The sequence below is a fragment of the Macrotis lagotis genome, chromosome 1, assembly GCF_037893015.1.
Source record: "Macrotis lagotis isolate mMagLag1 chromosome 1, bilby.v1.9.chrom.fasta, whole genome shotgun sequence".
In the NCBI taxonomy this organism is placed as follows: Eukaryota; Metazoa; Chordata; class Mammalia; order Peramelemorphia; family Peramelidae; genus Macrotis; species Macrotis lagotis.
In genome coordinates, this window is record NC_133658.1 from 683,916,851 (window position 1) to 683,934,485 (window position 17,635).

The 17,635-nt window shown below is 35.0% G+C and overlaps 1 protein-coding gene and 1 long non-coding RNA gene across 3 annotated transcripts in view; one reads left to right on the plus strand and one right to left on the minus strand.

The window, feature by feature from the left end:
* Positions 1-17,635, plus strand: part of PDE11A (phosphodiesterase 11A) — a 468,580-nt gene that overhangs the window by 274,985 nt on the left and 175,960 nt on the right. For both annotated transcript variants that reach the window (XR_012474244.1, XM_074215628.1), the window contains exon 10: positions 4,679-4,729. Coding sequence is in view for 1 of the 2 variants with exons in the window: in XM_074215628.1 (XP_074071729.1) it covers positions 4,679-4,729 (51 nt within the window). In the remaining variant the exon portion in view is untranslated. The remainder of the gene's footprint in view (positions 1-4,678; positions 4,730-17,635) is intronic.
* The window catches only part of LOC141507707 (uncharacterized), a 145,465-nt gene that overhangs the window by 71,840 nt on the left and 55,990 nt on the right, over positions 1-17,635 (minus strand). The gene's annotated exons all lie outside the window — the stretch shown is intronic.

The following is a 17,635-nucleotide window of genomic DNA, read 5'->3' on the forward strand; positions in this document are numbered from 1 at the left end:
AGGGCCGGTGGTGCTCTATCCACTATGCCATCTAGCTGCCCCACCCCCCCGATCTTCTTTGAGAATGAAGTACAATTATCATCATCAGTATCATTCCACCTAACTGATGCTGAATCCCCAAGGCTCTGTGTCCTGAGCCTTCTTCTCTTCTTTATTTATCCTCTTATTCTTGGTAAACTCATTCACTCTGTTAAGTTTAATCATCATCTTTATGATGATTACTTCTAGATTTATATATCTGTAGTCTCAGGTCACCAACTTTCTATTGGACATTTCAAATTGACTTGTCCATATTGTATCTAAAACTCAAGATTTCCCAAAAAAACTTTATTATATTTTGCTTTTAACCAATCCTTCTACCAAGATTTTCCATTTCTGTTGAGAATACCACCATTCTTCTAGTCTCCCAGTTTTATAGCATTATCATTTAATCAACATTTATTAATGTTTACCACTAACCACTGGGAATACAAAAAAAGAGACAAAAGACAGCCTCCTCCCAAAAAACTTGCAATCTAAAAGATAAATAGGAGATAATTAACAGAAGAAAGACAATGAAATTAAGAGGGTTTGGGGAAGGTTTCCTAAACAAGGTGAGATTTTCCCTGGTGTATAAAGGAAGATGGAGAATTCAGTAAGTAGAGAACAGAGGCAAAAAAAGTTCTTTCTAGAAATGGAGAACAACTAGAGGAAATCCCCAGAGCCAAGAGATAGAACATCTTGTCTGTAGGACAATCAGGAGGTCGGTATCACTAGATTTAAGAATACAAGAATGAGAGAAAGGTGACAAAAACTGGAAAGGTAGGAGAGGGCTAAGTTATGAAAAGCTTTTAATGTTAAACAAAGCATTTGATCATAAAGGTAATTGGAAGGAGTTTATTGAGTAGGGAGGTGACATGATCATATCTGTGCTTTGGGAAAGCATTTTGGCAATTGAATGGAGTAGAGGGAGACAGGAGATAGGCAGATCCACAAGCTGCCTATTGCAATAATCAAGGCTTGATATTTATAGATACTCTTTTTGTGGTAGAAAAACAATTAGAAACTGAGGGGTTGTCCATCAATTGGGGAATGGCTGTACAAGATGTGATATATGATTGTAGTGGAATACCATTGTGTTATAAGAAGTAATGAGCAGGATAATTTTTGAAAACATTTTGAAAGACTTATGTGAAATGAGCAGAACCAGGAGAACATTATATGCAGTAATAGTAATTTTTATGACAAACTAATATGAATGACTTAGTGTCCTCAGTAATACATACAATGATCCAAGACAATTCCACAGGTCTCATGATGAAAAATGCTATCTACCTCCAAAGAAAGAACTAATGGAGTCTAAATAAATCAAAATCTATTATTTTTCACTTTATTTTTGTGATGGTTTTTTGATGTCATGATTAATATGGAAATATGCTATGTATTATTGTACTACTTGTATAACATCAAATTGCTCACCATTTCAGAGAAGGAAGCAGAACAGGAGAGAATTTAGAACTCAGAATTTAAAAAATAAGTGTTAAAATATTTTGCAAATAATTGGGAAAATAAAATATTCAAAATATTCAAAATATTTCAAAATTCAAATTTTGAAACAAAAATAATCATAAAAATGATTGTCTGGCAGTGATGGGCATTGGGGATAAAGGGAAAAATTGGACAATATAAAAACAAAATATGTTAATAAAATTTACTTTTAAAAACAATAAAAAATTAATCATTATATAGGTAGGAAAAGAACCATGATAGTGATGTTCCAAAAATCCTAGAGAAAGTAGAGTGTCTAAAAGGAGAGAGGTCAAAAATGTGAAAGACTACAGAAAAGTCAAGGAAAATGAAGACTGGAAAGGAGTTGGCAATTAAGAGATCATTAGTAACTTTGAAGAGAGAAATTTTGATGCAGTAAGATTGGAAGTTAAATTATAAGGGGTTGACAAGAGATTAAGAGGAAAGGAAGTGGCCTTTTAGAGAGTTTAGTTATCAGAACCAGAATAAATCTAGTACAACAGGGGATGGAAGGATCAAGTGAGGATTTTTTTCAGTATGGGGTAGAAATGGGCATGTTTGTAGGGAGTAGGAAATGAGTCATTAGAGAGGGAAAGACTGAAAATAAGTGAAAGAAGGAGCAATCTATTAGAGGATATGGGGTGAAATGAGATCACTTGGACAAGAAGAAGGATTGGCCTTGGTAAGGAGAAAAGCCACTTGATCATGTGAATCAGGGGTAAAGGAGGAGAAAGTGGCAGACTCCCAAGTATTAGGAGGTAAGGAAGAGCAGAAAAAAAAGTTCACAGTAAATTATCTTAGTTATTTTCTGCAAAATATGAGACAAATTTCTCATCTGACTTCTACCCACTGTACCGTTTAGCTACCCTAATTGGTGATATAAGAAGGTTAGAGATTGAAAAGATAGTTTAGAATTGAATTGACTCACCCAGGGGTTCAAGATAGGGATAAGAGGAAAGATAAGCTAATGCAGGGAAGATGGCCTGGGAAAGAATTGAAGGGTCAAAGGATTGGAGGTCAGAGTGCAGATGAAGAACAGAGTATTGTAAAAAAGAAGGCAGAGGGAGATTGTAAAGTCAACAGATTATGGTCAAACAAGGACATGACAGAATTCTTTGGAGGTGATACATTTACACACAATGACATGATAAAAAGTATGGGCCATTTTTATGTATGACTGAAGAGGAGTAACTTTTTAAAAATTTTTTCAGTTTTTTTTTTTTGCAAGGCAATGGGGTTAAGTGACTTACCCAGGGTCACACAGCTAGGTATTATTAAGTGTCTGAGTCCAAATTTGAACTCAGGTCCGCCTGACTCCAGGACTGGTGCTCTATCCACTGTACCACCTAGCCACCCCTTGGAGTAACTTAAGAGAGTTGAGTACACTGAAAAATTGAATGGTTAGAGTATTTGAGGAAAAATAAATATGTATATTAGAGTCCTCCAGTATGAGAGCAGAAGTTGGGAAGGAAATAAAAATTGTGAGCCAGGTATCAAATTGAAGAAGGAAGAATAGTGACCTCTGCAGATAATAGTTATCAAGATTGTGATTGGAGAGTTAGATATAAATGGCATGGTCCTCAAAAGAAGGGAGGTTACTGAGGAATGGAAGAAGGGGAAGAAACTGGAAGTGTCAATGGGGAAAAAAGGAGAATTTCTGTTCTCCAACACAACCAGTGAACCAAGAAGTTGCAGCCAATACTGGATAGCATGGCCAAGGAACCTGTGTCATAAAGGGAAAGTCAGATTTCAGCAAGAGCTAGTAGATGGAAGTGGAAGAAGAAAAGATCTAGGATGAAGGGAAGTTTGTTGCCTGTGAAACAGGCATTCTGGAGTAGAAGGAGTAAATGGAGTTAAGTTGAAACTTTGGAGTAGGAAGACTGAGGGGGATGGAAATGAGGAACTTAGTGCTAGGGGGCATTGGAGTAAAGTTTAGCTGACAATCTACAGGAGTTCAGAGTCACTTGGATGTTAATGTAAAATATAGACCAGGTAAAAGAATATTGAGTGGAGGTTCCATGCCTTAATCTCAAAGGATAGATGAATCATTATATAGAAGAATTGAAATCAGAAAGAGGATTACCCTTCTTTGCAAGGGAGATTCATCTCAGTTGGGAGTTTGGACTGGTAGCAGAAGATGAAGCTTGCCTTGGGCTGACATAGATGAAAGCGGTTACTTTGAGGAAAGTAGGAAACTCCTGGTCTGGCCCCTGACAGTTTTTCTTTCAGAGGGCATGCTGCACCTGGCAGGAAATTGAAGGCACAAGATGCTAGCACTCCAGTCACCTAAGGAGTCTGGCTATGAGGCAACAGCAAAAAGTGGTGCACTCTTTACCAAGATGCCAGGCCAGACTGCTAGCAAATCTTCATCAAGGGACATCCCTGTTTGTTCTCACCCTTATGATCTAATTGGTTGCCAAATCTTGCTATTTTATCCCTATAACACCTCTCCTATACATCCTTTTCTCTCTATTAACAACCACCATCATGTTCTTTTCATCACTTCCCACATAGATTCCTCACTAGACTACCCACAGTTGCCTTCTAATTGGTCTCTCTACCTCCTCTCTTCCCATTTTAATACCTCACCATGCATCTTCTAAAAAGGTTTTCTTAAAGTTAATATCAGGTTTTGTTACTGCTCTACTCAATAAATTGCAGTGTTGTCTCTAAGATAAAATAAAACTTCTTCACAAAAGACTTTTTAGATCATTTACCTGGTTCCTTATAATAGCATGATACTCTTATCAAATTGTAATATGTAAGAATACAGGTTAGTAGACAGATTTACATTTGCCATAAGTAAGTCTTATATTCTTTCTCTATCTTTCTGCCATATATAAAAATGGCATGCAGGAAAGAAAAAATTTGATACAGCACATTTAACTTTTAAGGTATATACATACATATATATGTACATATATATATGTATATATATATATATATATATATATATATACTAATCCTCTTCAGTGTTAGAAAAGAGTCCCCACTGAAATTGTACATATGGTAATCCTTTGCATAATTGGCAACCAGAAATTTATTTTGGGATGTTGTAATTCCCTGTCACTTTAAGGTAATAAATATGAACATTTCATTTTTTAAGCAGGTAAAATTATTAAAATGTCAACATTTCTAGTTATGAAGGGTCTTTCTTTTTTTCTTGGCTTAGGTGCTGTCTTATCATGCAACATGTTCAAAAACTGAAGTTGACAAATTTAAGGTAAGAAATTTAAGGGAATATAAAACCCTAAACTCACACCTACCCATTCGTGCTCCCTTCCCCACTTGCTCCCATACCCCTTTCTTTGTGGTGATACATCTCTCTGATATTAACCTTAGATATTCTGTGTTGAAGGGGATTCTGTAGGAGGGAAGAAGGGCAAACCTGTAGTTGGAAGAAATGTATGAATAAAATACCATAGCCATCAAATAGACTTTTTGTGTGATTTACCCTAGTTTCCTCCCCTTGGCAAGGGGATGTAGTTATTCAATGAATCAATTAATGAGGATTTTGAAGGGCTAGGAATTATGCGGTAGATGTTGGGGCAACAACAACAAATATAGAGACTGGTAGAAACAATTTTGATAAAACAGATATAGCTATAATATATGTACATATATTTATATATGTAGACACACATGTGTGTTTATATGCACACATACATGTATAGACAAGTGTATTTGCATTTATATGCATATGTGTTTACATATATGTGTAATGCATATACATACACATAATTAGAAACAAAGTATATAGAAAGTAATTTAAACAAATTTAGGAGGCAACTAGGTGGCACAATGAAAAGAGAGCCTGAAGCTGGGAAGATCTGAGTTCAGATTTGATCCCAAACATTTACTAGTTATATGACCCTGGGCCTTAGTCTATTGGAGAAGGAAATGGCAAACCATTCCAGTATCTTTGCTGAGAAAACCCCATGGATAGTATGGTGTAAAGGGTCACAGACTTGAACATAACTGAAAAAAAGGGGAAAAAAAGGAACTTTAGAAGATAGGGAAGCACTAACATCTGAGTGAAGATCAGAAGGCACTTCATATTGAGCTCTTGAGAAGGACAAAATTTAATTTTTGTGGGGATACCTTTGCTACTGAAATTATTCTCAGGAAGGCAGTGGTGCCAAAGTGGCTTATAGTTCTCCTTTCTTTTCTCCTCCCCAAATGTGAGTTTTCTGTAGTGATTTGGAGGTTTAGAGAAGCTAAAGACAAATGAATTTTTGTGATTCTATTTCTAAGTACCTGTAGAAGTATGGGGAACTCCTAGGCAAATGTCAGGTGTTTCCTATGCAGGAGATTTTCCATGATTGTAAAAACCATGAGAACTGCCACAGCAATCCAATTTGGGTAGGACAGAGATGAAAAGATATTTTTCACACTAGTGAAAAAATATAAAACAGACTATACCTTCCCCCAAGTCCTAATTTTTAATGATGAAAATAATAATAAAATATTCTATAAATTATAGAAATGGCTTGTTTATGAAAATGACTCTGGTTCTCACATTCTTATAGAATTTTTAACATTAACTTGCTACTTTTATTATATGAGTCACTTGTGTTACACTGAGCCTTTGCAGTAAGTTTCTAATTGATCCATTCTGCAAGAAGATATAAACCTCATATTCTTACAAAATTGAATTAAATCCATATGATCCAAGGTATCACATACCTAATTCTATTGTATAAAAAATAGTGTTATAATAGAGGCTTAAAATGTTTATTATAATCACATTTACTTTTCTGCCTGAGGAAATGAGAACTTGGAAAGAACTATATCAGGGTAAAACAGTGAATATATTCTTTTGATTAGCAAGAAGAGAAAAAAAGGTGGGAATTGGTGGAATGAAACACAGGTCATACTTCTAATAATCATACCATTTGAAACATGCCTGGAGTCCTAAAAGTAGGAGAATTAAAAGCTCTGAGATACAAATAATTGTCCTTAAGCTTCTGACCCTCTAGTTAGAAGAGAGGTGGAACTACTTTCCCATCCTCACCCAAACAATTACTTCTAGTAAGCAGAAGAGAGCAATAGAAGAATGAAGACAGAAAACTTATATGAGTGCAGAAAGTTTGATAAGTTAGATATAAATATTCCAACATATTCTTAGGTTTTGTTCAGTCATTGTTCAGCCCTGTTTAGCACTCTATTCATTGCACAACCTGGCTACCCATATGCCTTAAAAAATACCTCCTAAGGACACCCCTATATTGTAGTTCAATAGAATTGTTGTTCACAATAATGTCTCTAAGTCTTAGAATCACCGTTTTCCTTCAAATGGTTCTCAATCCCTCACCAAATTGCTAAAACCCCCTGAATTATTTTGTGGTTATTCCAAATATATTTTGTATTGACTTTTGTGTATAGTGCTGTATCTCTTAACAGAATGTAAGCTCCATGAGGGCCAGGATTGTTTAACTTTTGTTTGTGTCTAGCATAATTCCTGAGACATAATAGGTGCTTAAATGTTTTTAGAACTAATCAACTAATTACTTAAGAAAATGTCAACTGGATCCATGTGATCCTAGCCCAGCTACTCGTCTTGTGGCTGTTTCCTTTCCCCTTCCCTTTTCCATTTTTTAATTTTCTTTGATGTTCTCACCAGCCCAGCTTGTGGCTTTTTCTTTGTTGCTGAAACTTTCTATTTTCTTAAAAACTCACTTTCTTTATCTTTGTTAAAGAACTCTGTGAATTGACCTCTGATTTTTTTGTAGAAATCAGTAAACTTTTGCAGTAACCTGTGAATCACAATTTGTATCTTTTCTTTTAGTTTTTGCAAGGCAATGGGGTTAAGTGGCTTGCCCAAGGCCAAACAGCTAGGTAATTATTAAGTGTCTGAGGCCAGATTTGAACTCAGGTACTCCTGACTCCAGAGCCAGTGCTCTATCCACTTAGCTACATAGCCTCCCCAATTTGTGTCTTTTCTTAAAAAAATGTCAGCTGTGTTCTTTTGGAATGAATATTATTTTAATTTAATGAAGAGTATTTTATATACCACATATTTTAAAAGATTTGTATACAAAATGGTTAATGTAAAAAGCAAGTTTTGGTCTTTTCCAAGGCAAAAAAATTCCTTTACCTGGGAAATTCACTTTGGTTGACTATCTCACTCTGCCATGACACCAGAAAAATAAGGTGTGATTTTGTTAATAATAATAAATAGAAGCATATCAGATTACACATTGTCATGGGGAGGAGGAAGAAAGGAAAGAAGATGGAAAAATGTGGAACTCAAAAGTTTATAAAAAGATGAATGTTGAAAATTATCTTTGCATATAATTGGAAAAATAAAATTGCATTCAAAAAAAGAAAAATAAATACAATAGAAAGCATATGGAAGGAAGATAGTAAAGATTAATGAAGGACATTTTATGGGATTTGTTGGGAGATTGAGGCAGTCACAGTCCACAATTGTCAGCAAAATATTGTTTTTAATGCTTTGGTTTATATTCCTTGATTGTAAGTTTGCCAGGTTTTTCTACTATTAGATTTTATCTCCAATATATGGGGTATTTTAATTTTAAAGCAAGAGGTTATTTCTTTTTAATATTGTTAAGATGATTAACTTTTCTAATTTATACCAGGCTTCATTCTGAAATAAGAGAATTAATACGTCATAATAATTCAATTTATCTATGGTGAATAATTATAATCTAACAACTTTTTCTTGATGCAAACAATAAAGTAAACAAAATATCCTCATAATTGTTAGTTATCTGTTATAACTGTAGCAATAAGACCAAAACACATATGGCCTTAAAATAATATTGATCAGGGAGAAACAAAAGCATCATTCTCTGCCTGGTCATTCATAAGAGTTGTTCCAGAGTATTGTTAATGAATTACAGTAAATAAATGCTTTGATTTGACCAACTTTCTGTAGAATATTTATGCCTACACTAATGCACATTGGTTTCTTTGCCAACTAGAAAATATGTAGAATGTTTTATGATAATGAGAGTCAGTGTAGTAAAGTAGATGGAGTGTTGGAATTAGCATCTGTAGACTTGGGTCAAAATGTCAGCTCAAATACTTAATAGCATAGTGATCTTGGGCAGGTTAGTTCACCCTCTCAGCCTGTTTCTTCATTCTTAAAACAGGAATAATAATATTTGTGTAGCTGTGATGAAGAGGAACCTTTTAACACTTTCCTGAATCCCATTTTAATAAAGTAGAATTCTTTAGGCTTACTCTTCATTAAAAAGTTTAAAAACACAGAAGGTAGTTTTCTGGCATTTATGATTTCTTACTGATAAGATGTAAACTTGTCTTGGGCCGTTTAAGAACACCTTTAAAACATCCTTTGGACTTGAACTTTAAAAGAGGGGAGATAGGTAAACTTCCTGAAAGATGTAGGAATAATCAAAGTTAAGACAGCCAGAGAGAAGGTAGTCTGACACTAACAGGTTCTGATTCTTTGGTGGGAAGCCTTGACAATTCTGTGGTCTTTCCAGAAAATTATTATATGTGGCTCCAGAAAAAGTATGTAAACCATAAGACTCTAGAAATGACAGAAAAAAGGGGGCAGCTAGGTGGCACAACCTGGACTTAGGCTGACACTTACTCACTGTGTGACCCTGGTAAGTCACTTACCCCTGAATGCCTCCAAAAAGACAGAAAAGAGAGGTAATGGTGGAACAGCAAGAACTTTCTAGACCAATCTGGGAATTGTAAGATCAAGTATCAGTAGCCAAATGGGAAGAATGATAAAAGAGCTTTTAGGATAAAATTCCTGCACCTGGAGCACCTGCTCCACTTCTGTCCCTGGAGTAGGATATCTTGAACAATTTAAAAAGAAATCCTGGACCAAGTAGAATCTAAAGTCAAGAAACACCCAGGGACAGAATCATTATGTGACAGAGCAAATCTGGATTTTGCTTCATTTGCATGATGAGTTTATATGGGCTGTGAAGGTCCTGGGAAAAGGCTTAACACTCTAGTGATTCCAAGTGTTTCCTTCTCCCAGGGGGAGTCTTTGATCTCAGAATAGTATTATACATTTCAGGGATTGCATCAGACTCCTGGGGAGGTAAACTCCATGACTTTACTGTCACCCCAGAAACTTTCCCAGATATTGAGCTTGAGATAGATTGAATGCTTAATTTAATTTTGGGGAAATTCAATAAGTTAGGAATGACTACATTATGATATTAGTTCCTTACCAGAGGACAAGCCAAGAGAAGGAGAGTTGCCTAGATCAGTGGTGTTAAACAAATAGAAAACTGAAGGCAACTAAACCATACATAAGGATACCTGTGAGGCACATACTGATTTAGAAAACCACATATTACCATTATCTAAATTCTATTGTATTTTTATTTTGTTGAATATTTTCCAATTGTATTTTTAGTCTTGTTCTCATACTTAGGAGTTCTGCTATCTACCAATGTTTGACACTTCTTGCCTAGATAATTTATGGACTTGAATGTAAATCCATTGTATTTTACATTTCTTGTTGAGTTAAGTTTGTCTGTTTTTTGCATGGAACTAAAGCCCCCATTTCACAGTTTATTTAATTTTTTTTATAGTAACCTAGAAATAAGGCAATTTTTCAACTTCTCAGGGAAACCTTGGCCAGAGGTATAAATAAAATAGAATAATTTGAAAGACTTGCCTCCAAGTTTGAGCCCAGTTTATATAAATGGAAAGATTTGCTTTGACAACAAAAAAGTAGGGTCTCTCTATCTTTTATTTTCTTAGCTATAGTAGAAAAAAAGAAACAGTGGGATCCCTGCTTGGGGGTAAAGAAGGCAATGATAACAGACAACGGGAGAACACAGAGTCATACAATTATTATTTTGCTTCTGTTTCTCTGCCAAGGAAAATGAACTTTGAACTTAAAGAATGGCAAAAAAGGGAGTTGGTGTCTAAGATAAATAGATAGTAAGAAAGCACATTGATGTCTTTGATGAATTAAAGTCGCCCAACCCAAGTGAATTATATTTTCAGGTACTGAAAGAAATGATGGATGAGATTTTTTACCTGCTGTCATCAGTAGATCATGGAAGAACAGAGAAGGGAAAACATTATGCCAATTTTCAAGAAGGAATAGTAATAGGATATGTCAACTATATTTCAGTGAGCTTGACTTTGATTCCTAGTAAAAATTCTAGATTATCTTATTAAAGACATTTTCATTAACTATTCCCTAAGTCTCTCCTTTGATCAATCATCACCTATCTCTTGCTCCCTAAATGTAGTTTTTTTTTACACCTAAGGCTATCCTAGGAGCTCTCCTTCTCTCTTCTCATACCCTCTTTGGGTGATTTCAACAGCTCCAATGGATTTAGTTATCCTCTCTATGCATTTGGCTCCCAGATCTATATAGTCAACCCTACTCTCTCCTCTTTCATCTTCCCTCTTCCTCACTCCCTCTCTTCTTTTCTCCCTCTCCAGAGGAGTTTTCTCATTTGATATTCTGTAGGCATTTACAGATGTTCCAATGTCCCAAACAGATCTAAACTCACTACTCTTTTGAACTTCCCATTTCCGTCAAGAGTGAGCCTTATACTTCCAATTTTAAGTATTTATAACATAAGAATTATATTCCACTCTTCTCTCACTGTTCCAATTCAATCAGTTGCAAAGTCCTGTTGACTCTACCTTCACAATAAATAAAAATAATACTAATAGCTAACATTTATATAGCCATTTAGGATTCTCACATTTTCCGCTTACAACCATGGGAGGTTGGCTAGTATCATCCGTTTTTACATATGAGGAAACTGAGGCTGAGAGAAGTTAGATGACTCCAGGGTCATAAAGCTAGTTAGGTTTATGGCATAATAATAATGACATTTATATAGAGCTTACTATGGGCCAGGCCCTGTGCTAAGCACTTTGCAATTATTATCTCATTTGATTTTCCCAACAACCATGGGAGGTAGGTGCTAAATAAATTATCCCCACTTTATAGATGAGGAAACTGATGCAAACTAAAGTTAAGTCACTTGTCTAGGGTGGCATAGCTAATAAGTAACTGAGATTATATTTGAACTCAGATCTTCCTGACTCCAGGTCTAGCTCTCAATCCACTAGGAGCTACGTGAGCTGCCACAGCACCCCTCACCTCTGTCTGCCTATTTCCATTTGGACCTAAGCCCCATCTAATGCAGGCCATTAGTACTGCTCACCTGGAGGACTGTTAGTCTCCTGTCTCCCTTTCTAAAACCTCTACTCCAGTTCTGCTCCTACAAATTTACATTCCCAAAGTACAAGTCTAGTCTTATCACTTCCTGGCTCAAAAAGCTCTGGAGTCTTCCTATTGTTCCTAAGATAAAATACAAACCTATGGGGGAAGCTAGGTGCAGTGGATAAGGCACTGACCCTGAAGTCAGGAGGACTTGAGATCAAATCTGGCCTCAGATACTTAATAATTTCCTTGCTGAGTGACCTTAGGCTAGTCACTTAAAACCCCTTACTTTGCAAAAAATACAAACCTATATGTTTGACATTTAAAGTCCTTTATAATCTACTACTTTTATAGGCTTTCAGAGTATTACTTTCCTTCATGCACTTAGTTTTCTAATCAAACTGACCTATGTGCTATACATCCCTTGTGCATTCCACTCTCAGTCTAGTTGCATTTAATCTTATTGCAGAACCTGCAATGTAGCCTCTCTTCAGTCCTAGCTCAGAGTATCTCGCTCCATTCAAAACTCAATTGAAATGACACATCTTATGCAAGATCTTTAGAGTTTCCCAACCTGCAAGTGCCCCTGAAATTATTTTGCATTTATTTTGCATGTATTATATAGGCATTTACCTCAATGCATGTTATTTTTGTCTTAGAGAACTTGTTTCTTAATTTAGGTCAGAAGTTTTTTGTTTTTTTTCTTTGTACCTCTAGCCTCTTGTACAATGTCTGGTGTATAGTAGACATTTAATAAGACTTTTAGATGAATAGATTGTTGGAGAGATCTATGAAATGAAATGAGGATCATAAAGAGATAGTATGACTTCATCTAAAACATATTATTCTAGTCTATTTTGGGTAAGATTATTAAACTGGTAGGTAAGAGAAATGCTATTAATATTCATTGTCTAGATTTTAGCAAAACATTTGCTATTCTCAGCCCATCCTTAGAGGGAAATATATTAGATCATTTGTGTTAAACTCAAATAGAAACAGGGGCCACAAACCTATACATGTGATCCTGTGGGACACATTTGACTTAGAAAGTGACATGTTATTATAGTTTCATTTATTTTGTCAAATATTTCTTAATTTTATTTTAATCTGATTTGGCTGATACTCAGAAGTAATAGTCCACAAATCATGTGTTTGATCTTTCTTTGATATCACAAGTCATGTGTTTGATAGATGAGAGTATAACTAGGGAATCTAGAATTGGTTAAGCAATTAGACTTAAAGAGTAGTATTAACGGCTCAATACCAATATGGAATGAGACCTACCATGCTAGGTCACACATATTTGTTGTTGGCCCTGTGTCATTTGATTTTTTTTATCAGTTTCTTATATTAGGGCATAGATAGAATTCTTATCAAACTTACAGATGAATCAAAGCTATAAATGAGAATTAATAAGCTAGGAGACAACTGGGATTCAAAACAATTTTGACAGACTAAAACATGAATGAACCTAATAAGGTAAAATTTAGTACAACTTAGCATAAAATTTCAAATTTGGGTTTAAAAAAATCTTCCTGAGTAGGAGATAGAGGAGGCATTGTTAAAAAGCAATTTGTAGGAAAAGGACTTAGGAGTTTTAGTGGAATGAAAGCTCCGTGTGAGCCAGAAGGGTGATGGATTAACTAAAGAAGTTAATGTCATCTTGGTCTACATTAAGAGAAGCAGGGTGTCCAAGAATGAATAGATGACAACTTTACATTTGGCTCCAGATGACATCTGGAAAAGTATGTTCAGTTCTAATCAAGGTTGTTCTGGTATAAGTTTGGGAATTGGCTCTCCAAGGAGCGGAAATGAACATACAACATACTTTGAAGTTTAATTTCTATTACTGACACTTTTCTCTACCAGTTTCTTAAGTCTAGTCAATCAACAAAATTGTTTCTTAAGTCTAGTCAATCAGCAATCTAGTTCTGGTTTGTATTATTTGCCCATTTCAGATGTACAACTATTCATCCTGAATATTAGTTAGTAATATTCCACTGGTTCTAAGGAACCAGATTTTCAGGAGGACATTAAGAAGATAGAGGACCCCCAGGATGGTGGGCTAACTTTACCTTATGGGAATCTGCTGAAAATTGTAGATATTTAGAATGAAGAAAAGAAGACACTAGGAGGACATAATGCTATATTCAATTGGAAAAGCTATTCTTTGGAAGAGGGATTAGATTTGTTCTCGGTCTTAGAATACAGAAGTAGGAGCAATAGGTGGAAATTACAAAAGAGGAAAATTAGACATTACATAAGGAAAAGTTTCCTAACAATTAGAGATCTCCCAAAGTGCAATAGAGTGCCTTAGGAAGTAATATGTTTTTCTTCATTGGAGATCTTCTAACAAATATGTCATAACAGGTATTGTTTTCTGGTTCTGAGTTGGACTAGAAAAATGCTAGTGTCCCCTTCTCTTCTTGTTACATAGTGGCAGGGGGGAGGTAAAGGGGGGGGGAGAACTCTCATCCAGGATTATTAGTTTTTGCATTACCTACAGAGTTGTCAGTCAGTCAACAAAATGCTTATTAAGCTCCTCCTCAGGCTCTGCGCCAAGAACTGGGGTTACAAAGGAAGGAAAAAGACAGTCCCTGGTCTCAATGAGCTCACAGTCTAATGGAGGAGATTGCATGTAAACAGCCATTCACAAATAAGCTATATAGTGGATAAATTGGAGATGATAAACAGAGGGAAGGCACTCTAATTAAATGGGATCATGAAAGGATCCCAGCAATTCTAAGGTGGGATTTTAACTGAGACTTGAATTAAATGGGGCAAACCAGAAGTTAGAGATGTTATGATTTTCAGTACTTTGAAAACCTAAACATGAAATATAAATGAGTTATTATAATTAATATTTAAGGTTTAATCTGAACCTTTTTGGTATAAACCTCTTCAATTAGGATCTGCAACTGTTTAACCAAATTAAAGTCTTAGAAAACATCTGAATTCTTAGATTTTTTAATTACTAATTTAAATACCATAAAGAGAATCTCCATTCCTGAATCAAAATATGCCAAAGAAAGGACTGTATATGAAACTATGAATTCTAATACATACCACTATTCTAACTATACTTTCAATTCTAAACATTTCTGCTTCTCATGTTACTAGTTGAACTTCAATTGTGTGAATTTAAATTATTACAATGACCCTTTAAAATATCATTACTATCATTACATTATTATTAACTCAAGTTTCCATTAAACTTCCTTTCTTCCTCTAAATGCAAATCAAAAAGAGGCAGGATGGGTGGATTTGTAAAATAATCAATATTAATCCACTAGTAATCATGTCTAAAAATGTATGTCCCTTTTTCCATCTTGTGTTCATCCCTTCTGTATGTGTACTATACTGTCTGACCTTACTCTTTATAGGGATAGGGATAAGAAAAGGAATAGAAATATTTACTGAACCTATTGATATGGAAACTCTGGTACCTTCTCTGAAAATTAAAGTCTTAGTTGTTTGGAGCACTAGCAGGTTAAGTGACTTGCTTGGACTCACACAAAAGCCAATATGGTTCAAAGACAAAACTATTAATAATATGATTTCATATTAATAATATGAATCAATAGATTCAAAGTTGACTCTGGGCAATTGTGGGCACCATACTGGGGAGTGGGCGCAGGAGGTGCCAGATCTAAGTGGCTGCTTGATACAAGGGAAAGAGTACTATTTTTGGAGTCAGATGATTTTTAGGCTTCTCTGTTTGCTTCCAACTTTAAACCTAGGATCCTGTGAATATGTTCATCAGACTGCTTTTCTCTTAAGAAGGTTATTAAAGGTAAAGGAGAGGTGGTGCTACCAAGTGTTAACTCACAAACTTGGAATGGAAGACTGACCTTCCCCATTTTCATGCATAGTCCATAGGTTCTAAATTTTATGAATTATTTTACTTTCCAAAGAGCAGAATCATTATTTGACCTGGATCTTGAAACCACTAATGGATTTAAGTCTCACATTCTTTCACTATGAACAGCCCTCTCTAGAATAAACTAAGAAAGCTAATCCAAAATTCTACATTCACAAATGTTATAAAAATGAGTTAATTTTGAATGCATCTGGTACATTATTTGTAGGGAATACTATAAATAAAAATCATTCATCTACCCCATGTAGAGAATTATCTATAAAGAGTCTAGGGTGAATAATGATACCCATATAAGCTTGTTTGCTTACTCTTCTTTGGATCAGGGAGGACCAACCCAAGAATGGAAAGTAGAAAGGGAATATTAGCTGCTGCCCTCACTGAAAAATCACTGATCTTTCATTAAATCAAACTAATAAAGACATTTATAAGAAATTTGTGTAATACCCATATATATCCCTTCTACACAATATTGACAGAGATAATATTGGAAAAACCATATTGGCAATTAGATTCATTTGAAGCAGACTGATTTAAATGAATTTAATAACCTGGAGGTGCCAGCTGTGATAATATAAGAAAATGTTTAATACCCCAATTATATGGAGCTGTAATTTTATACCCGTTCTTGCTTTTTGTGTGGTGGACAGAGCAGACAGTTAAAACTTCTTTGTACTGACAATTTGACAGGTTTATATCACTGGAAGGGCATCCTCACACTATATTATTATGTTCTATCATCTTGCTTTCAATTGAGAACTGTATGAGGTTACTTCTGCTCTGATCAGAGATGAGCTAGTTTATAGCATGATAATGGCCTTGATAATAAAATATCACTAACTCATGAGGTATTTGTGGACTGTACTGCTCATTTTATCTTTTGAGCATTCAAATATTAATATCCAGTCCATAAATTTATATATTAGTAAAATAAATTCTGTTCCTTTTTTAATATAGCATTAGGTTCATCAAGAACCTTGGAAGCTCCTTTTAGATTTTCTGTCCCAAAACAATAGTGGCTTCTTTACATGGGGTGGATGAATGATTTTTCTATACATAGTATTCCCTACAAATAATATACCAGATGCATTCAAAATTAACTCAGTTTACGAGATTTGGGAAAGTAGCTTTCTTAGTTTATTCTAGACAGGGCTGTTCATAATGGGAGGATGTGAGATTTAAGTTTAATAGTGTGTTCAAGATCCAGGTCAAATTATGTTTCTGCCCTTTGGAAAGTAAAAGAATTCATAAAATTTAGGACCTATGGCCTATGCATGAAAATGGAGAAGGTCAGTCTCCTCTATTCCTGGTTTGTGAGCCTAACAGTCAGTGGTGCTAATAGATACCTATTGATACAGTGAACTCCACCTGCAAAATTGATGTTAGGGGTCTGAGAGAAAGAGTATTATATTGAAGTCAAGTTGACCTGGTTTCAAATTCTGTCATTCAGGAGTTACATGACCCTGGGCAAGTCATTGTAAGTCCCTAAACCTCAGTTTATTCATCTGTAAGATGGAGAGAAGAAAATCCTCTTTATAAGACTGTTTTATTTGAGGTTCAAATTAGATGATGTATGCAAACATATTACAAGCCTTAAAGCACAACATAAAGGTCAGCTATTGTTATCAGTTGTAGTCCATACTTATGATTTTGCTGGAATAGGGAGCTCCTGGTGAGGAAATCTATAAAATAGATATGAATATAAACTTTAGAAAGATTCCTTGTATTCTATTCTTCTTGTGTTTTTAGATGGTGTTCAGATAGAAATCATCCTGGAAGAAGTGACTAGTGTGTATGTATATTTAAGATCTGCAATACTTTAATTATATTATCTCATTTGAGCCTTATAACAATCCAGGAAGGTTCTATTATTATTTCCATTTTACAGATGAGAAAACTGAGGTTGAGAGCTTAAGTGACTTTCCCCAGAGTCACACAGGTATTTGAGATAGGATCTGAGCTTGGGCCTTCCTGACTCCTAATACATTTTTCATTGTACCACCTAGCTGCCTCTACTATTATTCTTATATATTTAATATTATAGATTAAGTGACACAGATAGACAAAATAACTATTTCACGTAAATGAATAAAATACTCACG